At 36.4% G+C, this 26,452-nt stretch overlaps 1 protein-coding gene across 1 annotated transcript in view; it reads right to left on the bottom strand.

Annotated features, from left to right (window-relative positions):
- Positions 1–26,452, bottom strand: part of LOC148308173 (SLIT-ROBO Rho GTPase-activating protein 1-like) — a 175,742-nt gene that overhangs the window by 10,808 nt on the left and 138,482 nt on the right. The window contains exons 2-8 of the mRNA XM_088262189.1: positions 6,169–6,352; positions 5,102–5,267; positions 3,807–4,049; positions 2,227–2,355; positions 1,981–2,089; positions 1,238–1,353; positions 331–504 (exon numbers count right to left, since the gene is read on the bottom strand). Of these exons, the coding sequence (XP_088118315.1) occupies positions 331–504; positions 1,238–1,353; positions 1,981–2,089; positions 2,227–2,355; positions 3,807–4,049; positions 5,102–5,267; positions 6,169–6,352 (1,121 nt within the window). The remainder of the gene's footprint in view (positions 1–330; positions 505–1,237; positions 1,354–1,980; positions 2,090–2,226; positions 2,356–3,806; positions 4,050–5,101; positions 5,268–6,168; positions 6,353–26,452) is intronic.

The following is a 26,452-nucleotide window of genomic DNA, read 5'->3' as shown; positions in this document are numbered from 1 at the left end:
TTCTGATCTAGACACGCAATGAAATACCATATTTATTAGTAAAACAGTAGTAGTTTATTTTTATAACTCGGTTTAATTTGAACGCTTTTGACATTTCAAAAGTACTATTCAAACATGTTTGTTCTAATTATATCAGGTGCAAAATATAAACGCCTCATTGTTTGACAAACCATGTCACCTCCCCTCCGGGCAGGGCAATTTTTTTTACTTTCGAAGATACATTTAATTAGTTTATTTGAATACATATATTTTTTTAAAAACCGATATGCGGATGGGTTAAAAATTCAAAGACTCTCTACAGCTGACACTAGGGATGGTATTTGGTCTTACCATCTGCAGGAGTGTGGTCTCTGCCGTCTCCAGGGTCTTCCAGACCTCGTCAGACTCGGTGCGCAGGTGGCGCACGCGCGCCTCGAGCTGAGCCAGGCGCGCCTCCATCTCCCCGCGCAGTGCCCGGGACACGCTGTCCTCCACGCCGTCCTGACCGATGGTCACCTCGCATTCCTGAAGACAAAAATCAAGGTCAAAAATTATCATAAACTACTATCACTTATCCATAGCTCATGGTGTATGAATAAGCTCAAGGTTAAAGACATTGCGAAAAGGAAAATAGCAGCAACGGTGAAGATGACATCTTTCGTTAACCTGTTAACCGGGCGGTCCGCTGTCCAATTACGCAACTTGTAACGGGCGCGGATACTGATTCACTCCGTGTCTTAAATTCATGTCGAGACATGTATGGATGACTAATAATACCTTTGTTGTTCGATAAATATACGTCCATATATATAATATAATAAATATATATTTCAAGGACGTATTCATATGTTCTTCCCGTACCCAATATTGTTTACGTTTGACGTATTTATGCGTCCCGCCCGGTTAACAGTTTAAAAAAAAGGTGACATTCAGAATTCATAATTATTTTTTTTTACTTCAAAGGAATAACCTGCAAAGCCTTTACTTTTAGAGGCTTGTCTGCAGGTGGGATAGTAAGGATAGAGAAGGTAAATATGAAAAATGCATCACAAACACCCAGATCAATTGATAATAAATGCTTCTTGAATTTATTTTGCAATGGCGGGAATTAAACCCGCGATGCCATTTCGCAGTTGAGCGTCTACCCAACTACGCCACGGCGCCTGCCAAGTCATGTCAAATCAATTGGGTTTTATTACAGCGGTAAATTTTGGCAGTATTCTAAAGATATATGTCACCGTATTGATATGCTACATACCTCATCGCTCGGTTGCTGTCCCTGGAAAGCCAGCTTTTTGGGAATAACAAAAGCAGTATGGTGAGCCTCCAGGAATTTCTGTTTATCCAATCTGGAGTCCAGTGCGTTTATACAACCTGGAAAAACAAGCAAAAATACAACTTTAGGTGGTTGCGACATTTTTGTAGTTGTATACAAACTATGCATGATATAATACAAATAAATGGCCTGTTAAGGCACCGAGTGGCAGGCTTCCGGGAGAGGCTGATGAAGAGCTCCAACCTCATCATAAAGCGGCTTGTGGAGCACTGATGGGGGCTGGAAATGTGGCGGCACTGGAGCACACTGCTGCGTTTGCCAGCAAGCTGATTGATATTCATCTACTACATCTCTCCAAAAAAAAATTACTTTATTTTTAATTGTTTTTCTTCCACGGTTCCTTTTCTTAATTTTTTTTAATTTCTTTATTATTGTAATTTTGATTTCATTTTATAAAAAAAATGTTGTAAAACATATATGGCTGACTAAATATTGCACCCACCACTTAGTCAAGCTGGAAAAAAGAGTTATTACTATTATATTATTATTATTATAAAAAAACATGGTTCAAATCAATATCCAATGTATATTTTTATGAAAGTTGTATGATCTTTCATTGAGTTTTTCATACAAACCAAACCACCACACACGATTCATCCAATTTTTTATTGAGCGTGATTTAACTACGCAAAATATCTTGAATATTTAAGGTTCTTATAGCTTACTTGAAAGAGTATCAGCTCCTTGCTGCAGCGCCCTCGCTCTTCCTTCGTCAGCAGACACTTGCATCCTTAGTGCTCTTGATATGCAATTATGGAAACCAAGATCCATACACTAAAACACACCAAGAAAATATTTTTATTTCATGAAAAAGATAAAGAGAACTGAGATAGGTATGAAAAGCAACAAAGCCATTATATAATTTTAGATTGTAAGTTTATAGGTTTATCAAATTATAGTGCATTACTTACATCAATCAAGTCGGAGAGATCATCAACAAAGTACTTGTGTATGGTTGTGTTAGAAGCTTCCAGGCACAGCAAGTATTCATTCCTCGCCTTGAGTGCTTTCAATTTGGCATCAGTATATTTGATTTTCCTCTGAAAAAAAGGAAAATAAATTATAAATCATCGAGTCACCTATCTTGAATAGTAACATTCTTGTCGTGTTGCTCTCCCAAATACCTTTTAGATGCATTTATTGCGCTTTAGGCAATGTATGGTAATAGTATCAAGACTTATTTTTGTAAGGAAAGATCCGAGAGATCTAAAGATCTGGAATAAGGCTGACCTCCTGATTGAACAGTATGAGAATGGTTTGGAAAGAGCACCACATACTATCTCGAGCTGCAGTTTCCCGAAATCGAACAGTCCTGATGATAGTCCTAAGGTTTGTACTTTTATTTCTGTCCATTGTTTATTAGGATTATGACAGGTAATAGTCTCAATGAATAATGGTTGAGTGGGAAATGCGATGACTGAGCATTTTCTGTAAATGTCTGCACTGTTCCGTGTCTGTCTGCAGTGCTGGTCGGGTTAGTGGAAGAGTCTGTGTGCCGGCCAACGTTGGGTATAGAATCGGATCTAACTGACTAACTGAACTAACTAACTACTAATCCCTTTCACTGCCTACACTAGGGCACTTCTAGCAAATTAGGTGGTAGTTTTGCAAACTTGTATGTATTTATTTAGATTGGCAGTGACAGGGATATTGAAAGATTTAAAATGTAAATTCACATAAAATTGGGATACAATTTTGTTTCACATTTACTATAAATTTTGCAACTTACATAGTTCATAAAACAAACAAAAAATTGCTTCACAAGAGAAAGTCTGTCAGGAAGCCTAGATGTTTCTGCATTACATCTGGCAATGCGGTGGGACAGGTTTCAATAGTCCTGATGATAGGCGACCCCCAGTAGAAGGTACCGAGGGAAGATGGCTTTGATTTAGACTATTTATTGGAGACTCGCGAGGATGAAAAGTTATGCACCGTCAACCAGTGAGATAGACAGACGGCATCGCCAAAACTGCTGGAAAGGACTGGTCGAGGAGGGCCCAAAATCGTAAGGAGTGTCAGGCAGTGAAGGAGACCTTCACCCAGCAGTGGGTGGATGCGAATTGAAGACAGATTTTTTGGGTTTTTTCTTTTTAGATGGGAATTACATTTATTATTTACCTTGCTTATTATGTACAAGGTCATTAAGTGGGTTTTTGTTTCTTCAAACTAAATTAGTATGTTTTCATTAATAATCTGTATTGGGAACAGGAGGGATAATCTAGTGCGGGCCAATCAGGAACTTCTCAGCATTTGCTCATTGCTGGGAGAAACCACGTAAAACTCCTCAGGAGAAGGCAGACTGTCATCAGCAGACCTTCCGTTCCTCTAGAAGAGGGTTCGGCATTTTGTTTCAAAGACAACAGCTGGAGACGCATTGCAGGAACCTAGGTGAGGACCTATCCGAGGTGGTATCATACATGATAAAGATAGTGAAGGACATTGGTAACATAATCCAAGCAAGGACATTTATTGGGTTTGCCCCTTTTCTCACCTTTTCGACCTCCTTGTCGAGCGTCCTCGCCTTCTTGGAAGCGGGCTTGGCGGGCGCGGCAGCGGCGGCGGCGGGCGGCGCGGCGGCGGGCAGCAGGCGCGCACGCTGCGCCTCCGCACCGCGCAGCTTGGCCTCGGCCGCGCGCCACTCGGCGCCGTACTGCTGGAAGGTCTTCATGGCCGCGTGCAGCTCGTGCAGCACGCGCAGGATCTCCTCGTGCGTCTCGTACGCCACCTCGCGACACTGCACAAAAGAGACAAAACTGTTAGATTCCGATTATTCTTCATCTTTCCAGTCTTGCTCAGCACCGACCATTGCGTCCTACAGAGATGTATAGAACTTGGTGTGACAGTTCATCTCCATTCCTTTAACACGGGAAACACTTTTCTTTGTTTGCGGGAAACGCTCAAAAGCATATTTTACATACTGTCGGTAGAGAGCGGGAGATCTTTTTGCGAAAGTTCTAATAGAGAGTTCTATTTGCTTACTTTTTGTAGGGCGCAAGAGATGCCAAAAAACGCTATACAGATCAGTATTGGGGTTGCGGTTACTTGTAATTGTAAAGTTACTTGTAAAGTTACTTGTACTTGTAATATTAAAAAATTAAAAAAATATATATATACATATAAACTATGTATTACCACCATGTTAGTATTCGGCTCAACACAGGCCATGCCTAAAGAGCCGTAATACGTATAATAAATGTGTATATGAAATGAATATGTATATTGAATGTATTTATGTATTATGAAAATAAATAAATAAAAAAAATAAAAAAAATTTTAAAAATTAGTATAAATACGACCCTAATTACAATAGTATACTAATTAGGGTCAGGATTGATGAAAAAAAAAGCCCGACAACAATGTTTAAGAAGATCCCGTTAAGTCCTTTATTTGAGCTGTCCATCTCATAAAAGGCTGTCACTTTCCTCACTTTTCTTCGGCTGTCCCTATCGCTACAAAGCTATGAGCTTCAAAACAGAAAATAGTGCTTCAAGTTTTACCATAACAGCCCATTTCTCAAAGATGACGACGTTTGCGTGTCTCACAGTCCAAGCAAGCATCTCCAAAGCATATGCCTCCGTATTGATTCATTTCAAATCAAATGTTACAATTGCGGTGACTCGAGTAGGTCCCTACCATTGACAACAAACGTACCAAGTTCCAAGCCCTGACAAACTTTTCACGTTGGCAATGTGACAAGTTTGTCAGTGCTGGCAACATTGTAAGTTTGCTGTCGATGGTAGGGACCTACTCGAGTCATCACACCAGATTGGTTTTCTCAACACTCACCCTGCGGTAGACTCGCTGGACATCTTCCATGACGGTGGCCAGTCGAGCCACGAGGTGGGTGGAGTGCAGGTCGGCCAGGGTAGCGTGGTCCCTGGCCAGGGCGCGTGCACCGGCCACCAGCTGCTGATAGCAGCTGTATGAAGAGAACAGCGGCCATTGCTCACGCCTGAAATAAAATTGAACAAATTTTAGCATTGCCTACATTTTAGCATTGACTACAGTCGTTACCACATCAAGATAGATCCTTGTCTGGGAGCAAGATATATAATGCTGAACAAATATGGGAATTAAACCAAATATAATGTTGATTTGAAGTTATAGGTTTTATTTATAGAGAATATATTAAAATAAGTCCATCGTTTTTGTGACGTCATTCATTACAAACATACGAAAGCAACGTTTTTACGAAGGCAAATTTTCCCAAAGAAAATATTGATTTTATCGGCTGTTATAATTTTGTCTGCCTCCGTAGTGTAATGGTTAGCACGCTCGGTTATCATACTGGAGGTCCCGGGTTCGATTCCCAGAGAGGGTCAAATAAATATAAGTGATTTTTTCACTCTAATATATATTCAATATTACCCTGGACTGGTATCTGACGTGGAGGGCTGATCACCTTTCCTTCATGTTAATGATCAAGATAACACTGCGTTTATATGATGCAGTGCCCTATGCACCATTGGGGTGCGGCTAAGGGTTAGAATGGAATGTTCTAAACACAAAACGAGTCTAATACAATCCTTTATAGGTTGAGCACGTTAAATTAGATATTCTTCCGTCTGCAAATGATCCATTGAAATGAGAAGGTTTATACCAAGGGTGGAATTTAAAACAAAACCAACATGCCTGATATGCAATGATTATGTTTCTATCTTGAAAAAGTATAACATTAAACGGCATAACGAGGCTAAACATGCAAATAAGCAAAAAGTACCTAATATATATAAGTATATATTTATCTTGTTTGCTTTGAATAATAAATTTTATTTTACGGCCCGGTAGGATATCTCATTTCTAAAATTTGGCCCGGCTACTAAAAATGTTGGCCACCCATGGTTTATACTGACTTGTTCCTCTGCTCTTTGTGTCGCAGCTGCAGCCCCTTGGCCAGCTTATCCAGCCCCCGGCTGTAGTCCAGCTCCACCTCGGCCCTCCGTCTGAAGAACTCCTGCAGCTCGGCGGCCAGGGCCACCTGCGCCTCCACGCGCGCGTCCAGCCATCGCAGCTGCTCGTTCAGCTGTGCGCGAATATCTGAAAACACACAAAAAAATACTTGGATAAATCATTCTGGAGTAGGTACTGAAAATGACCAAGAATAAGCCGCGGGAAGAGCCGCTTTGATTAGAAGATTACTAGCAAAAAGAGACAGCGGTGAAAAAACTTTAAAAAAAATTATACATAAGTAATACTAAAAAAATCGTTGACGTCCAAGGATTCAATGATAAACTAGTGTAGGTATAGCGAAAGCTGAAAATGTTTAATGTTTTGGATAATTTACATAGGTCCATATTCGTAAAATACTACCTCAAGGGCGCTTTTAAGGACGTGGATGATGATAAAGATTTATAAAATATAGAATGATAATAATGGCGAAATGATTTTTTTAAACCATAGTGATGGCAAAACAATAAAATAAAATAAAACGATAATAATGACAAAACGACAATGATAAATTAAAAAGAAGCGATAATAATGGAAAAATATTTTTTTGAAAAAGGAAGATAAAAATGGCAAAATAATAAAAAAAAACGGTAGTAATGGTCGCGTGAACATCGTTTAACATGTTCATAAATTTGCGTCAAAAAATGAGAAGTAACTTGCAGATGGGTCGGTAAATTGGGTCCCCTGGGCATGTTGAAAACAGCTATTAAAAGCGTCTGCATTTTACGAAATATGCACTTTATGAGACAGCTCCAAATTGACTGCAGCTTGGAACTCCCTCCATAAATCCAGAATCCGAACGTGTTACTTCGGATTCTGGATTTATTACGTATCGAGAGCATCTCATCATTGAAACAGGACATTGGCTCATTCAATCCCTATTTTTGGATACGGCCGGATTACTTTGGAGAAAAGTAATATTTGTTTTATTTTTTTTCTTTTATATATTTTTTTCTGCTCTGGGACTCGAATCTGGGCTTTCTTATGTCGATCTTCTAAGCTTAATATACTCTGATCTTTTTCGAGGCCGTTCAGATGCTGATAGCGTTTTCTCTGGATTATTGCGCCGTGTATCCACACTGATGATAGGTATCGGAATGCGATCCGAAACGTCAGCAAGAAAGGCCAACAGAAACACATAAAAAGTTAAATACTGATAAAACATTAATTAATATTATGCTTTCCCAAGATTCCTCATCATTATAGTCTATGTTCCTATTAAAGCATGTCACAACTCTTTACCCCCCCCCTGCCTCTATTTATTACCCCACCCGCCTCTACCAATATCTGAATGATTTTTCGCTCGTTATTTTTGCGATCACCTGTCGATGAAAACATCTGTAGTTTTCGTAACTAGTGGTGTGAAATAAACTCAATTGGTGGTCTAATACAAGTGTTTTATTAATTTTTAATAATCAACATGTCCTTCCACAAAGTTAATGCCAAGTCGATAAATAATATGATATTCAACACTCTCCTTATCATTCATCGTTCACTTTGTGTAATACCACTTTAGTAAACACTAATTCGTGACTACCGGTTTCGGATAATCATTCCATCAGGTCAATAAAATGAAATTGTTACTGTCTGACATTTAAACAAAAATATTTTCTCTTACGTGGTATTACACAAAGTGAACGATGAATTATACGGAGTGTTATATTACCATATCACAAAGTTAACAATGCTTTTAATGTACAAAGAATATGATATTCGTTCAATTCACCAACGGTCATGCGACACGTCTCCTACAAGTACGACAAAATTCGTTCTAATTGAAGACGGTATGTTGATAACAATTTCAACCGGAAAACGGATACAAGCATCTCTTTTCACACTTTCAACACTTTTCTAACGGCATTACTCGTACTTTACTCGATAGCACAATGTGTAAAATAACCGGAATTAAAATAAGAACAGGAAGCAGGCAGTAATGCGTACTTACTGTAAATGCACATAACATGTGAGAATCATATATAAATGTGTGTTAAAACACTTTCTTGTTTGAGAAAATGAAAATTAAAAAAAAAATACAACTGGAAATTCTCAAGGTCCGTCTACGGAAACATGAAATCCAAACTATGGTATACAAGAATACAGATTCTGTTCTTATGCGATCTCTTAGTACACGTTTTTTATATAACACGAAATAGAAAATAATTAGATTCTCTTTTTACACACATCACTTTGATTTACACGATAAAAACACTAAGTCTCCATTTTCATTTATTTAGGTACATATTGTGCACAACACAGTTTTATATACGTACAATTTACAATTTTGTATATGTGTCGCTGCTTCAATATAAATAGGCTTACCCATTCCAACGTAGAACCGAAATTACAAATTACGAATATTTACGCATGTATAGATGTTTTAACATATGTTACATGTAAATATATACTTACATAGATACACGAGTAAAACAGATGTGTAACTACTTTCAAAAATATAAAAAGAAACGATCAAAATATCTGTGTTCATACGAGTGTATCATGGACATTTATGTAGAAAATAATTTGATTTTATAAATACAATTAACACCAGAAATATTTTTATGAAGCATCTATCGTTTTTTTAAACGAAACAAGATAGAAATCTAATCATCTCAGGACGTACGACGTGGCATTTGGCTGACTTAAGGCCCAGTATTCGTTAGATCGCAAATTAATTGTGGCAGGCGCCGTGGCGTAGTTGGGTAGACGCTCGACTGCGAAACTAGCGTCGGGTTCGATTCCCGCCGATGGCAAAATAAATTCAAAAAAGGTTTATTTTCCATTGGTCTGGGTGTTTGTGATATATTTTTCACATTTACCTTCCCCGCCCTTACTTTCCTACTTGCAGACATGACTCTGAAAAGAGAGACTTTGCGGCTTATTCTTTTTTTTTTAAATGTCTCTAAAACCAGGTAACATTTTGTAATTGATTTTTTTTAACATTATTTTTCCATTGAAAAAATAAGTTTTTCTTCGAAATAAATACCTGTATGAGTTTGAAAAGAAAAGAGTTTAAAATATATAAAAATATTTTTTCTTTACAAATGTATCCAATATACATTATTTTTTTAAAAAAATCGGGCGTGAAGAGACGTATAACCACTCCGTACAACACATTTGTAACGTAAACCATTATGTCCATTATTGAACATCCATATTGCATTAATTATTTTAAAAATACACTATTCTACAGTTATGCCTTTTGCTGTAAACCTATGCCAAGAAATTTCACATAGATTCTAACTGAAAGCTCAAAACAATTTCCACGTAAGCATATTGGAATGAAAATGATCATTCATCGTTACATTTAGAGTTATGCATAACAGTTTTCCTAAACTACAAGAATTTGCCATTATGTAGTTCCGAGAATTCCTTCCCACAAACTCTGGGAACGGGAATATGAAAACACAACATGTGGGTAAATTAAATCAGCCAGTTTCTATGGCAGAGAACACTCACCGCTAGCATTGACATTCCGTGAATCGATAGAAATGATATACAAGACGAAACGTAGCAATTTTAATGGCCAGAGAAAAGATGGTTAGGCTTATATGGTTTCCACAGTCTATAACATATAAATAAAAATTTCAATGTTTTTTAACATCTCAACATAGATGAAGAAGAATATGGAAGTCTGGGTATTTACAGGGCTTATGACCTGTCACAGGCTGGTTAAGTGATCACTCAACACACGTGCAACATTCACCGTATAAAATTATGACACAACATTGCATGGTAATGCGTGTTTTTACCTATATAAATAAAAATGTAAATGTTAGTTCTAGACCAGTGACTGTGACCTGTGACAGGTAAAAACCCGTTTTTTTAGAAAAAACAGATTTTTATCGCAATGGCAGCGCCATCTGTTTAACGTAAATACTTTTTGCTTCTTGACAGTTTTTTATTGCATTGTTGTGCCTTGGGTTTATAATATATTTTCATTGCTTCACAAGTACAGTGGAACGTCTCCTAACGAGTAATTCGCATAACGCGCAAATAAAAATTTGAAAAAGTTGCCCCCTTAACGAGCGATGATTCGCATAATGAGTAATTCGGAGAGAAAGGGTAAGTCCCTAACGGTTGGAGAAAAAAGTACCAATAAAAAGTGGTTAAAAACAAAGTTGTTTTTAACCACTTTTTATTTGCACATCTTATAAAGTTTATAAAATGTGCCACAGAGTATCTGCGAAAAACATTCAAGAAAAATTAACAAAATCATATTCACGAGACAATAAATAATCTGTATGAAAACGTAACTAACTAACTATCACGCCGCTTCCCCGCAGGGGTAGGCAGAGAGAATAGAACGCCACACCACTCTGTCCTTGCAAACATTCTTCGCCTCTTCCACGTTCATGCATCTCCTCATACATACCCGCCGATTATTACGACTCCTAACCTGACCACTTTCAAGTATACCTAATCGTACCATGTTTTTCTCGGTCTTCCTCTGCTCTTTTTTTAAACTGAATTTGCCTCATAAATTTGTTTTACCGTTCTATCCTCGCTCATTCGTTCTACATGTCCAAACCATCTCAACACACCTTTCTTAATTTTATCGATAATGCTTATCTCAGCTTTGCATTCCTTCCTTATTTCACTATTCGAACATCTATCATACATCGGTTTGTCGCACATTCTTCTAAGAGATCGCATTTCGACTGCATTCAGTCTACTTTCATCCTTCTTTTGCCAACTCCATGTTTCACTTCCGTACATTAGAGTTGGGACCAGCACTCCGTTGTGCACTGCCAGTTTAGTTTCCGCTGATAGGTTTTTATTTGCTATAACTGATTTCAGTGCACCATTCACTTCGTTCCCAGCATTCATCCAAGAAAACTTTCAAGAAAACGTGGACTGTGAGAAAAAAATGGGTGTTCTAGTGACTATTACTAAAACGCGGGTCGTGTGCCAGGAATGCGGACCGAAGTACGAGCAAAGTGAACAGACGGTTTGATAGAGTTCATAGTTTAGTGAACACCAAATTAGGCAGATTGTGTTTCAAGAGTCGGGAGTCGGGAGCCGGGAGACGGTGAGGCCGCCGGCCAAATTGCTGCGGACGCTAAGCCAAAATCACTATCAGTTGGCTGGATTGTACTCGCACTTGGCCGCCGATCAAACTGTATTACAATACCACACTTGTACAGATATTACTGTACTTGGAATACTAACGGTTACTATTATTTACTATTATCACACCAGCATGCTTTTCTCGATGTTTGCTATATCCAAATACATAATTTTTGAGCTATATTTGACTTCTATAGTACACACACAGAGAAGCACAAGGGATACGAAAACATATCGTTCACTCCTTTCAAGAACGTCATAAATCAAAAAACTTGATTTTTCAGGAGAACGTTTTTAAAGTTTAAAAATATACAACGTGATAAATACTACACTACCGAGGTGGACAAATTTGTTCTACTCAAATCAGATTTTGTGTCACATCATTTTTTTTTATACAAGCGTAGTCGGTTAGGTTAGCGTGCAGTGTACACTGAGTACTATGAATTGGTGATTAGTTTTATTATATACAGGGTTGGGACGGTGAAAACAATGAAACACAAAAATACACCCTATTTTAATCAGTTCTTTTGTTTATTTTTTAAATAGAAGATTTTTTTTAAATGAACATATTTTCGTATTAAAGTACAGTTCTGACTTATAAATTAAGAGAATTGCCGTCTACTTCAATTGTTCTTTGAATCGGAGAGAACCAATGAGAAATTTTCTGGGTTTCGGATTAAAATTGTTATGGATTAGACCGATATGAGTAAAACAGATTTATCTACAAGCTTTTTTTTTCTTAGCGCCATAGCGGCGGCATTCGAGTAGTACGGCAAACCACGCATGTCGCCTCTATGGCGACACTCGAGTGCTAAGGGATAACCATTTTTTACTCTTACCACTCTGTAGACCAGATATTCTGGCCCGTATGATTCTAGTAGGCAGCTCCGTGGGCCACAATCTCCGGCCCGGCGCAGGTATAACTTTAATCACTGATTTCTCTATCACCCAAGTATATTCTACCAAAAAATATTTCAGATAAATACAGCTAATCTTAATTAACATGGTCATACGAATTGCCGGACAGAGTGTCCCAAAATTAGGGAACCAAAATATTTATTTGAATGGTAGAAAAACGTCGCATTTTTTATATTATTTTTTGACATCTCATCAAAGATGAAGAAGAATATGGAAGTCTGGGCATTTACGGGGCTGACGACCGTCATAGGCTGGTTTAAGTGATCACTTTACACACGTTTAACATTCACCAATTGTACCCATTATTGACAACCACACTACTCAAATTCTTGGAAGTTCTATATATATGAACCAATTTAGAAACCTTGTTCTTGAATCACTAGAACTTCACTAGAGACATCTATTGATGAGATATAAAGAAGCTTTTTATTATTTTTGTTTATTTTTTTTTCATCATCCACGTAAATTCCCAGACTTCCATATTCTTCTTCGTCTTTGATGAGATGTCAAAAAATAATATGAAAATAACTCCCGTAATCGGAGACAATCCAGATTTTGTGAACAAGTATTTGGACACACTCAAAATGTTGTCGCATTTTTTGATCAGAGTAGCTGATCAGTCAGTGAAAAAATGGTCTGAATGGAAAGGGTTAATAATAAAAATAATAACATCAACGATGTTGGTACCTAAGTAAACTAGTATTCAAAACGAAAAAAAAATCTTTGAAACAACAGTAAAAAAAGTAATTTAAAAAAATAATAATAAAATAGCCATCCCTGGGATGATCGCGTGCAGTGCAGTGTACAGGCTGCAGATAGGGAAAACAATAACCGACCAGCTGACGTCCGACCAAACCATATTAGGAAAATAATAATTTATTATAACAATCCGATAGCATCCCTCCTTCACGATGTTCGCTTATCAATGACAAAATCGGATTCAAGCCCTAACTGTACTGTCCCTTAAAAAAAACGAGCTTTATTGCAATTTACTTGTGTATTGAAAAAAAAGAGAACTTTACTGTCCATATCGTCAAGTGGTTCGAATAGTGAAATAAGGAAGGAATGCAAAGCTGAGACAAGCATTATCGATAAATTAAGAAAGGTGTGTTGAGATGGTTTGGACATGTAGAACGAATGAGTGAGGAAAGAACGGTAAAACAAATTTATAAGGCGAATGTAATTGGAAAACGGAGCAGAGGAAGACCGAAAAAACTTGGCACCATCAGGTATGCCAAATACTTGAAAGCGGTCAGGTAAGGAGTCGAAACAATCGGCGGGTGTGCATGAGGAGATGCATGAACGTGGAAGAGGCGAGGAATGTTTGCAAAGACAGAATGGTGTGGCGTTCTATTCTCTCTGCCTACCCCTGCGGGGAAGCGGCGTGACGGTTAGTTAGTTAGAAAATTTAGTCAAACAAAACTTATCATTATTAAAACTAAGGCTGGGATAGCCTCACCATATTGAAAGTCTAAGTCTGTTTCGGTTTATTAGCATACGGGGTAACAAGCGATGGTAATTTACTGAATAAATGATTATGTCTGTATAGAATACAGGGGTCGAAGATCCGATGGACTTTTTCCATGGTCTTTCGTTCTTCCCGTGAACGTGTAATATACTAGGAGAGTAGGGGAAAGATTCGGTGATTTACGACTTCAATCCGAAGCTGCCCAGTCCCGGCCCACTAGCGCATGTGTCACCCTGATGTGGACATGAATCTTGTGATATAACGCGCTATAGAATTCCCTCCGCGGGGAATGGAAGGTTCGTACGAGGATAAAAAAAAAGATAAAATGTGCTGATTTGGGATGTTTAGTACATGAATCACCGCGAAAAAAAAAATCTCAAAAAAAGACAAAAATTTAAATACTTGAATTATTTATTGATTCGGCATTAACTTTGTGGAATGACATGTTGATTATTTATTTAACAATTAAACACTTGAATATACCACTTAATGAGTTTTACTTATATATATATATATATATATATATATATATATATATATATATATATATATATATATATATATATACTGTCCGCCTCCGTGGTGGTCAGCGTGTTTAGCTACCGTACTGGAGGTCCCGGGTTCGATTCCCAGGGGGGGGTGAAAAAAAATATTAGTGATTTTACACTGTAATATTTATTTAATATTACCCTGGACTGGTTCCTGAACCGCAAGAGTGATCACCTTGCCTTCATGTAAGTAATGATCAAGATAACACCGCGTCAATTCGATGCAGTGCCCTATGCACCAATGGGTGCGGATAAGGGTTATAATAAATAATAATAAATACTTACGACTAGTTTCGAAAACATACAGATGTTTTCATCTTCTGGTAAAAATTAAAACTATGTCTTTTAATTTTTACCAAAAGATGAAAACATCTGTAAGTTTTCGAAACTAGTCGTATATATAAATAAAACTCATTAAGTGGTATATTTAAGTGTTTAATTGTTAAAAAAATAATAATTGAACGTGATTTTCTTTTAGTGAAAATAATAACAAAAATAAATTATCAAAAAAGACATCTCATCATATAAAATATAACCACTTTCTATGTGACAATTGTAGTAAAGTATGTGTGTGTGTTTGTATGTGTGCGCGCGTGTGTGTATTGTAAATTAACTTCAAATTGTTACGCGTGTTTCTATGCCTTTAATAATAATAATAATAAAACCCTTATCCGCACCCCAATGGTGCATAGGGCACTGCGTCATATACACGCAGTGTTATCTTGATCGTTTACACATGAAAGAAAGGTGATCAGCCCTCCGCTTCAGGTACCAGTCCAGGGTAATATTGAATAAATGACAGTGAAAAAATCACTTATATTTATTTTACCCCCCTATTTTTATTTTCGATGCCTTCAATACCATTATATAATAAAACACCGTTAGAAAGTGGTGTTGCATGTTTCACAATACATTTCGATAAATGGTGGTATTTTTTCAAGTAAAAGTTAAATAAATTAAAAAATATATTAATATTACTACAGCTGATTAAAATACATCGCTCGCTTCTTTCAAGAACGTCATAAATCAAAAATCGACAATTTTCAGTAATGCATGTTTTCAGAATGCCCAGATAATGTACTATATCCCAGCAAAAGAAGCATATTTTTAACTAATATTTACCCGCTTCAGGGCAGAAAGTGTTGTTTTTGCATTTTGAAGAAAAGGTATTGTTTAATCATTTTTTTAAATATACTTGAAAAGAAAAATATACTTGGTTTTACCTAAAAAGATCTGTTGCACAGTAAAAAGTTCAATAAGTGGCTTGATATTTATTTTTCATACATTGTATTATATTATTAAACTTGAAAAACGTTCTTCTGAAAAATCAAGTTTTTTGATTTATGACGTTCTTGAAAGGAGTGAGCGATGTGTTATAATTATGTTTTTATACAATTTTTTTTAGATTATTTCAAAACATAAAAAATAATGACAATCACGGGACGAAGTCCAGGAATAAGGCGAATCAATGCAATTTCAAAGAATAGCTTATTAATATGTATAAATTTATAAAACGTATTGATGAAACTTTCCCAACTAACCTGGTATACAATCCAAAGAAATAAATAATAGTACCACACTAAACGGAGATATTTGGCCACAGTACTCTTTTGTACGACGATTTTTTTATAGCGAAAAAAAAAACTAATATTTCATCATGAACAATTCCATTAGAATATGTTCCTACAACTGTAAATCAGTACATCGCATAGCACCGGGTATACACGAAATTTGCAACAATGTTGACATTCTTCTCCTACAAGAAACCTGGTTGATGAAGGACGACTTAAACTTCCTGAATAGTATCCACGAGGAGTTTCTGGCCACTGGAACATCAGCAATGAACTCTTCCGAGGAAATAATTCAGGGAAGACCACACGGAGGCGTAGCCATACTGGTAAGGAAGCAAATTGCTAATGTAACTATTATCGAATGTGGTGACGATCGGATGGCGGCAATAACCATACAACATAGCCACGGAGTCACTCTATTGGTAAATGTTTATATGCCAGTATGTTGCAACGAAAACCTGCCTGTCTTTGTGGACATCTTGAGCCGAGTTACAGCTATCGTAGATGAAACTCAAGTGAATGAGTTAATTTGTATGGGAGATTTCAATGCGCCCATACACAGTAGATTCATGGAGGAATTAGATGCCTTTTCTCAGGAAAACGAGTATAGTATCTATGACGTGAAAAAACTCGACATCAGCTCCTTTACGTTCTTCAGTGAGGCGCATAATACTACCTCTTGGTTGGACCATTGTATAATATCCAGTACGCTCGAACAGCGGATCACAAATATCCATATTGACGACAACCAACAGATGTCCGACCATTTTCCACTACACATACAAGTGGAGATGAAGTGTAAATATACATCTAAAAGTAATACTCAAATAAATGAGGAAAAAATTAATTGGAACAAATACAGTCAAATACAACTGAAGAAATACCACGATAAGACAGAGTCGCTCTTTAAGAAAATAATAATTCCTTACGAAGCTTTAACATGTGAACAGTGTATAAACCCACATCATAAATTCATTATTAAAGAATTTTACGAAAGTACGATAAAAGCTATGCGAAATGCCGCACAACTTGCATTTAAAGTGAATGCAGGGGGGCCCAAAAGCGGAAAACAAAATTCAGGAAACATTCCAGGATGGAATGAGCAAGTAAAACAAAGCCATATTAATGCACGAAATGCCTTCAAAGCGTGGCTCATAGAGGGAAAACCGTCTACAGGACCAGTTGCCGAGAGGAGAGCGGAAACGCGAAGTATTTTCAAAACAAATCTACGCACGGTGGTGAAGAATAAAAAACAGATACAAGCCGATATATTGGCAAAGAATATGCTTACTGCTGATTTCAAAATGTTCTGGAAACAAACAAATAAAATGAGATCGTCCAAAGCTACAAGACCCACAGAAATTGATAACATAACGGGTGACGGAAAAATCAGCGAACTATGGAAAGCCCACTTCAGTTCAATGTATGAGAAAACAGGAAGTGCGGAAAATTGTAATATTTACAATAATAATGCTAACAATATGCATCCACTGAGCCCCTGCATTATACAAGTGAAGGAAATCCAGACTGCCATTAGGTCACTGAAATGTAATAAAGCCGCCGGAGGAGACGAAATTTGTGCTGAGTACCTTAGATATGCTAGCGCGAGAATACACGTACTGTGGGCGCTAGCTTTCACAGCAATGTTCCGGCACTCGTTCATACCTGAGTCTCTGTGTACGTCAATAATTATACCTATTGCAAAAAATCCTATGGGAAATTTAACAGAAAAAGAAAATTACAGGCCAATAGCGATTTCCACCATGGCGGCAAAAACCATAGAAAACATAATGATGGAGAAAGCTGTTGAAAACCTAAAAACGACCGACAACCAATTTGGTTTTAAAAAAGGATCGGGAACGGACACAGCTGTCTTCGCTGTTAAAAATACTATAAATATATATGTGCGCCGAAATACGCCAGTATATGCCTGTTTTATGGATCTCAGGAAAGCATATGATACAGTAGTACATCACATTTTGGAAGAAAAAATACAAAAATCAATTGAATGTCCTACGACGAAATGCATGTTAAAAAACTGGAACGAAAATCTCATTTATAGAGTAAAATGGGGGACCGAAACCTCAACTCCGTTTAAAGCTCAGCGAGGACTCAAACAAGGTGGAATCACATCTCCTAGCCTATTTAACCTTTACGTGGATGCATTACATGATAGGTTAAACCAAGTAAATGCGGGATGCTCCATAGGAGGAGGGAGAGTGAATGCCATCTCATACGCCGATGATATGGTCCTGATGGCACCATCGATAGCTGGCCTACGTAAACTTATTGCCATTTGTGAATGTTATGCCACAGAAAACGGCCTAGAGTACAACGCCAAAAAATGTGAGCTTGTGGTATTTAAACCCAAAAATTACTCATTAAAGGTACCGCCCATAACTATAAATGGACAAGAAGTTAAGCGGGTAAGTAGCTTCAAATATTTGGGACATATCCTACAGGAGAACTGTGCGGATGATGAGGACATCAAGCGCCAGTATCGTGCTCATTGCGTGCGGTCCAATATGCTGACACGCCGCTTTGCCCACTGCTCCGCGCAGGTAAAAAATAGACTGTTCCAAGTGTTGTGTACGCAGCAATACGGCAGCGAACTATGGTGTAAGGTTACACAACGAAGCTTAAAGAGCATGAAAATATGCTACAATAACGGCTACAGAGCTTTAATGAAGTTACCCCGACACTGCAGCGCGAGTGGTATGTTTGCCACAGCACGCCTACCACATTGGGATGGCCTGTTAAGGCACCGAGTGGCAGGCTTCCGGGAGAGGCTGATGAAGAGCTCCAACCTCATCATAAAGCGGCTTGTGGAGCACAGATGGGGGCTGGACATGTGGCGGCACTGGAGCGCAGTGCTGCGTTTGCCAGCGAGCTAATTTTCGTCTACATCTCTCCAAATTTATTATTATTTTTATTTTTATTTTTATTTTTTATTATTTCTTTCAATTTCTTATTTCCTTCTTATTTCTAATTTCATTGTTTAAATAAAATGTTGTAAAACATATATGGCTGACTAAGTATTGCACCCACCACTTAGTCAAGCTGGAATAAAGAGTTAAAAAAAAAAAAATAAAATAAAAAAAATAAAAAAATAAATAAAATTCTTACATAGCTGCTCTTAAAATGTATATACAACAATTGAAAAACCCTCTTGCTATTTAGTAAATTATGTATTGTTATTAATGCAAGCTCCCCAAGACGAAAGTTCATCATGAATATTAAAAGATAATATATTTTACATAAATGTAAAATAACAAATATCGCCCTAGATCTTTGGCTCTGAAAGCACATTTGCATTAAGCTCAACTTGACTTCTTTCTAGAGTTCCCCTTTGATGTTAAGCTTCATACAACAAAAAGCAAGATCAAAAGTCCCCTATATCTCGTAGAGAAACTCTTACGTTATATATTTTTCTATAAAAGCCGAGCACCCTTATACTCCATACTTAAAAAAGTGCCCGCATCGCAAAAAATAAATATACACATGAAATACCTAATTAAAGTGCTGTTAAGGCATTTTAAATACTTACTGCAGCGAAAATATGCTTTAAAATGTACATTTAATACAACATTTTGAGTGTGTCCAAATACTTGTTCACAAATCTGGATTATCTCCAATTACAGGAGTTTCTCATGTATGTGATTATAATCCGGGATTCGGACCTCACATACTGATATAAGAGTTTCTGCTCAATAAAAAGCTTCTTTTCATCTCACCCATAGATATCTCTAGTGAAGTTCTAGTGATTCAACAACAATATTTCTGGATTGGTTCAAATAGAACTTCCAAGACTTTGAGTATTGTTGTTATCAATAGTGGGTGGAATTGGTAAATGTTACACGTGTGTTAAGTGATCACCTAAACCAGCCTATGACGGTTGTAAGCCCCGTAAATGCCCAGACTTCCATATTCTTCATCTTTGTTGAGATGGAAAAAAAATATGTTAAATACGTTTATAGTTTTTTTTAGCTTAACAATCATCAATACTTGAGGTCAGATCTTCCATATTCATGAGGAGATGCATGAATGTGGAAGACGCGAAGATTGAGTGCAACGCAAGATTGGTGTGGCGTTCTTTTCTCTCTGCCTACTCCCTGCGGAGAAGCGGCGTGATGGTTAGTAAGTTAGTTGGTTTTAATATCATTTTTAATTTTTTATATCATTTCTAATTTTTCAAAGACAAATAAACAATATAGTTTAAAATACGTACAATTTAGTAACAAAAATAAAATAAAATACATATTTCCTTACCACCACTACAGTATCTACTCAATGAATTAGGGCCACGCAGAATTTCGCGCATTTTCTCAATTCAAACAGGAATAACTCAGAGAAAACCTTGAATAAAACAACATTGAATTTTATTTACACATGAACACTTTATTACGCTTAAATTATGCATATATTTTCGTATAAATATAGTTAGTATTTAGTATTTCCACCTTTGGCAGAAATAACTGCCTCAATTCTTTTTGGCATACTTAAAATGCACTGTTTTATCATTTTTTTATTTCTTCGTCTTCTGACCATATTTTTTGAATATTTTTTTTAGACAGTCTACTGTCAGATTTAAAAATGAGTATACCTTATTTTTTAACATGCTCCATACGTTTTCTATAGGATTAAGGTCCGGAAAATTTCCAGGCCAGGGGAGCAAAGGCAGATTTTTGTTAGACAAAAATTTTATTATTGATTTAGCCCGGTGGCAAGGTGCCCCATCCTGCATGAAGGTGTATGGACCTTCTGTTGGGTCGAGTGTATGGTAGAAGGGCAATAAAATTCGTTCGAGGACCTGCTTATAGGAATTTTGGTTCATTGTTCCTTCCACGAAAAACAACGGAACAGGTAAATTGTTAATAATACATGACCATATCATTGTTGCAGGGGGGTGTTTGATAACTTTTACCACACAGGCCTCATTGTAACGTTCCATTGGTGTTCTCCTGACGAATCGACGGCTCTCTGTCACGGCTTCTAACCGGCACTCATCACTAAAGATGACCTGAAAAATAATGAAAATTTAAGTTTAATTCAAATATATAAGTTTATTTACTAAAATGATATGTTGAAAATTCAATTTAAATAAATACCTTTTTCCAATCATCTACCGAGTAATTTCGATGTAGCCTGGCCCATTTTAATCGATCCGCTTTCATTCGTGGTGTCAATTTTGGTACTTTTACAGGGCGCCTGCATTTCAGATTTACTTCGTAAAGACGTCGCCTCAGTGTTGATACCGATATATTTATACCCTCTTCTTCCAATTTTATTTTTAATGTTTTTGCTGATGCACTGCGGTTTTCTAAGGCACTTTGAACGATTTTTCGATCAGTCCTCGGTGTTGTTTTTCTAATCCTACGACAGTTCTTTCGCCGATTGCTGGTGGCGGGTGACTGATTTTTTATTGATTTTGAAATTCTGTCCACTGTTTGACGAGAAACGTTTTCTTTTTTTGAAATTTCTCTATTAGATAGTATTCCTAATTTCAGTAGCACTATAACACTAGACTTTTTTTCCTCAGAAATGTCTTTACTTTTTCCCATTTTGTCCTTTTCAAAAAAAACACTTGTGTTTACAAAAAAAATTTATACTTTATGAACTAAAATTAAAAATTAAGTTTTTTTCACAAGACACGATAACTATATAACCTCTCTGAACAAAACAACAACTAGAACTCAAGAAACTTCACTAATAAATGAGATAGGACTATTTTTTGAACATTCAACTATCTGTCTACCTGTGCTAATTAGGGACCTTTCTCAAAAAAAGGGTTTGAAATTTTGTAAAGGCTTAAATAATCCAGGTATATTTTACATATTATTGAAGGTAATATACATGATATTAGATGTCAATAGAAAATTTAAAGTATTTATGTAAAATAAATATAATAATCCAAAAGATTTCAGAGTATTCAAAAAAATAATGGGTGGCCCTAATTCATTGAGTAGATACTGTATATCCTATTTTGACAAAACTATGAAGTAGTACCTACTTGGGGAAGTATTTGTAGTAAAATGGCGCTATATAAACTACCCAAATTCAGTATTATAAGCTATTTTTAATTTAAGTATTACTTGGTAAATACCACAACTTCTTAAAATCAATTGTGACGCGTGTTTCGGTGTATTTCGCATCATTTTCAAACATCGGCGTTTGAAAATGATGCAGAATGCATCGAAACACGTGTCACAATAGATTTTAAGAAAAAGCGCCATTTACCAAGTAAAACTTAAACTAAAAATGGATAGATATTACCACAAAGTGAATGCCGAATCAGTTCATGAAATTATTATTAGCTTTTGACATATCGCTCACTCCTTTCAAGAACGTCATAAATCAAAAAACTTGATTTTTCAGGAGAGCGTTTTAAAAGTTTAAAAATATAATACAAAGTATTAAAAATAAATATCAAGCCACTTATTGAACTTTTTACTGTGCAACAGATCTTTTTAGGTAAAACCTGAAGGTTTTTTCTTCATTTGAAAAATATTTTGTATATTTAAAAAAATAATTAAACAATACCTTTTCTTCAAAGTGCAAAAACAACACTTTCTGCCCTGTAGCGGGTAAATATTAAGTTTAAAATATGCCTCTTTTGCTGGGATATAGTACATTTTCTGGGCATTCGGAAAACATGCACAACTGAAAACTGACGATTTTTGATTTATGACGTTCTTGAAAGGAGTGGGCGATATGTGTACAGCCTGTGCAAAGGCGTGCATTCTATATAGGCAGAAAAGTAGTGCCTACCCTGGATTACACGCGTTTCATATAGAAACACGACTATGCCTTTTTCTTATTCAACCCTACTTACTACCCTGATTAAAAACTCAGTGCACGCCACTGTGAACAGGAATATTTTCCGAAAAAATAGATTCAGTACAAACTTTTTATGATTAAATATCGCCATTTAATGAAATTCTTTTAATATCTTACGCGAAATACAAATTTTCTTAAACGTATGTTAAAATCCCAATTATTTTTCTATCGAGGCCTTAAGATGGTGACGACACTAATAAACCTATTTCGCTCGTCGTTAGCAGCCCATAGGCACTCTATTCTGACGGGGTACAATAGTAATTTGGGCACTTTTCAAGGTTTTCTTCCCCTATTTAATGGGGTGGAATTTTTCGCACTGAAGAAAACGAACCGTCCTTACAACATGCGTCCGACTGTCCCAGCTGTAATTACTGCAGAACATTACTAGCGATCTGAGCAAAGGGGACACAGTTAGAATGGAGATAAATGAAGACAGGAGAAAACGTTTCATTAAAAGAAAATAGGAGAATGGGGAAATAATATCTGAGAGAGGAAAAAATAAACAATAACTAATGGATAAAAAAGCTTCTTCGTCTCACCAATAGGCGTCAATAGTGAAAATTCTAGTGATTCTCGTACAACGTTTCAAAATTCGATTGTATATTGTCCACCTCCGTGGTGTAATGGTGAGCTAGTTTAGCTGCCGTGCTGGAGGTCCCAGGTTCGATTCCCCGGGGAGACGAAAATAAATATTAGTTATTTAACACTCCAATATTTATTTTATATTACCCTGGACTGGTAACTAAAGCGCAGGAGTGATCAACTTGCCTTCATCTGTTAACGATCAATATAACACTGCGTCGATATGATGCAGTGCCCTATGCACCATCGGGTGCGGATAAGGGTTTGAAGAATTGTAAATATACTTTAATAGGAAAACACCTAACGATACGAAAATTATCTAATTGACGGTTTGGAACAGCATCTGTAGGTACTTGGGTCCAAAGTAATGGCATTAAAAAAATACATAGTAAGTGTAATATGTTTTCTAACAACACGGTAAATACTTTAGCCTGTGACAATAAAAATAGAAGTGGCAAGAACATGGTCTATTTCAAACTTTCTATCTGAGAATAGACCTTCCCTAACTACTTTAAAGTGTATTTTCAGACTTCCATTCTTCTCTCATCCTTTCTTTATCCCAACTACTTTAGTACAAACACTTCTTTTTCCCTTGTCTACACGGTTATTTATTTTTCCACCTCTTATGCGCGGGTAAAAGTACACAGCCCGAAACCCTCGTTTCTCGCTTTTACCTCATTGTTTTAAAGTAAAAGAGAAATATTCGTGTTTTTATTATTTACATAAATATTTCAATTTCAAAACTTTATAAAATTAATTAACATGATCGTTAGCACATGAAGGAAAGGTGATCAGCCCTCCGATTCAGATACCAATCCAGGGTAATATTGAATAAATATTGTAGTTAAAAATCATATAATATTTATTTGACCCCCCCTGGGAATCGAACCCGGGACCTCCGGCACGGTAGCCAAACGCGCTGACCATTACACTACATAGGTGGACAAAAATATTTATAATCTGTAATAAGGAAAGAATGCAAGGCTGAGAAAAGCACTATTGATAAAACAAAGAAAGGTGTTTTGAGATGTTTTGGACATGTGGATTTTACAACATATTTTATTTCATAGTAGTCAATTTATTGTGAATAAATAAATGGGTCGATTATTAGTCACATCCTATTCCTGACGTAGTTTATTCTAATCATTACTATAACGAATGAAAAATGAGATTAAATGTGTTATTTAATAGTTACGAGTGTCGGTAGTAAATATAACATATCATTATGAGTTTATTGACTCTTATTTTTCTACAAGATAACTGTAACATTATCTTCGTAATAAACATAAATATTATTAAAATTAAACAATGAATGAATCTTTGACAAGATAAACTCTAAGAGAGGTCAAAGAATATTATTTCATTCATACAAATAAATAGTAACTAAATGCGTATTAAAAATAAGCACATGCTTTGAGTGTAGAACTATCACGACTCGCATAAAAGTCAATGTCTTTTTTTTATTTATGTATGTATTGTATTCTTTATTATACTGTTGATTTTGTTATACAGAAGCATAAATAAATAACATACATAAATATTTTTTTAGAAAATCTGCTTTATGATTGAGATTTTTTTTCGAATGTTTAATTTCCCCCCCTGTTAATTACTTTTATATGTAGTTAATAATAATAATAATCTTGGATGATTTATATAGCGCCATTTTTATAAAATACTACCTCAAGGGCGCTTATACAGGTATGAATTGTGATACGAAAATGATAATAATAGATAAAAAAAAATATTAAAGAAAAACTTCGTCAATCGGCTGAGTCTGAAGGAAAAGTGGAGCCGCCGTATTATTACACCATCTTTTCGGTCTTCTTGGGCTGGGGCATGGCCAAGATGTTAGGATAGTTCTGCGTTCGGTTGACGATGCATTATTGCAAGAACGTTCCAGAATAAAGAAAAAATGACCAGGTACTGAATAGAATACTCCTGACGTGAGCAATAATTAGAGATGTTCCTAATGGGTAACTGTTACTTTTTCGGCTACCCGATTGAGATAAGCAATAATTAGAAATGTTCCTAGTGGGCAACTGTTACTTTTTCGGTTACCCGATTGAGATAAGCAATAATTAGAAATGTTCCTAGTCAGTAACGGTTACTTTTTCGGTTACCCGATTAGGATAAGCAATATTTAGAAATGTTCCTAATAAGTAACTGTTTACTTTTTCGGTTACCCGATTGAGATAAGCAATAATTAGAAATGTTCCTAGTATGTAACTGGTTACGTTTTCGGCTACCCGGTTGGGATAAGCATAATTAGAGATGTTCTTTATGGGTGACTGTTACTTTTTCGGTTACCCGATTATGATGATAATTCAATTGCTGTTTCTCGGTTTAGATTTCTCTTGAACTTAAGTTTTTAGTGTAAAATTGACAAATATACGGAGCTAAAAATACGAAAATGCTTTTTTTCTTTCAACAGCATTAATAGCATTACAAAAATGTATAATATTACCTTCATTCATTTTATGACCTATCCAGTCCATATATAGACGATTTTATTCGGCACAAAATTGATGATATGTAAACGCGGCATTAAGTACGTTAAATACCCTGGTCGCATTTTACACGCGCAAGATAAAATATTCACACGCCAACGTACTGATTTATGATTTAGCACACAAAAATTCGCTCACGTTTTCCATCCGAACGGCTGAGGAAAGTCTATCAGCTGTGAGCTGCGAACCGACCCTCGGGAATAATAATAATACATCCTTGTGGGGTTCCCCGACCCGCCCCAACTTCATGCTCTCCTGCGCCGCCCCGCGACACGTGACGCCGCCGCGGAGGAGGGGGCATGACGTCATAGGTTGTAAGGGAAGACTCTGGAGAGGAGGCGACGAAGGGGATCAACGTAACGAGCTCTCCACGCAGTGCAAAATTAAATTATTCCTCTTTATCCCTCTTTTTTCGTCAGCATCCAGAATTTTTAAAGATATTATTAGATTTTCATGCCTCGTCACAATCAAGATTTAAGCTGAATTTCAAAATGTATTTTTTTTACGATTCATATTATTTAGAGATGCTTCCAAGGAATAAAATTTTGATTTTAACAAGTGACAACAACGGAATTTATAAATTTATCAAAGGGATGATTCCGGAAAATAATTGAATTTTTTTACTTATAAAGTAGCGAAAATAGTGATAAAATACGTTTTGATATCAAATTGTGATACATTCAGGCATATCC

This window comes from Brachycentrus maculatus, unplaced genomic scaffold (genome assembly GCF_059751285.1).
Source record: "Brachycentrus maculatus isolate JH-2025_06_01 unplaced genomic scaffold, ASM5975128v1 h1tg000175l, whole genome shotgun sequence".
NCBI classification, from domain to species: Eukaryota; Metazoa; Arthropoda; class Insecta; order Trichoptera; family Brachycentridae; genus Brachycentrus; species Brachycentrus maculatus.
This window is presented reverse-complemented; position numbering and strand designations above follow the sequence as displayed.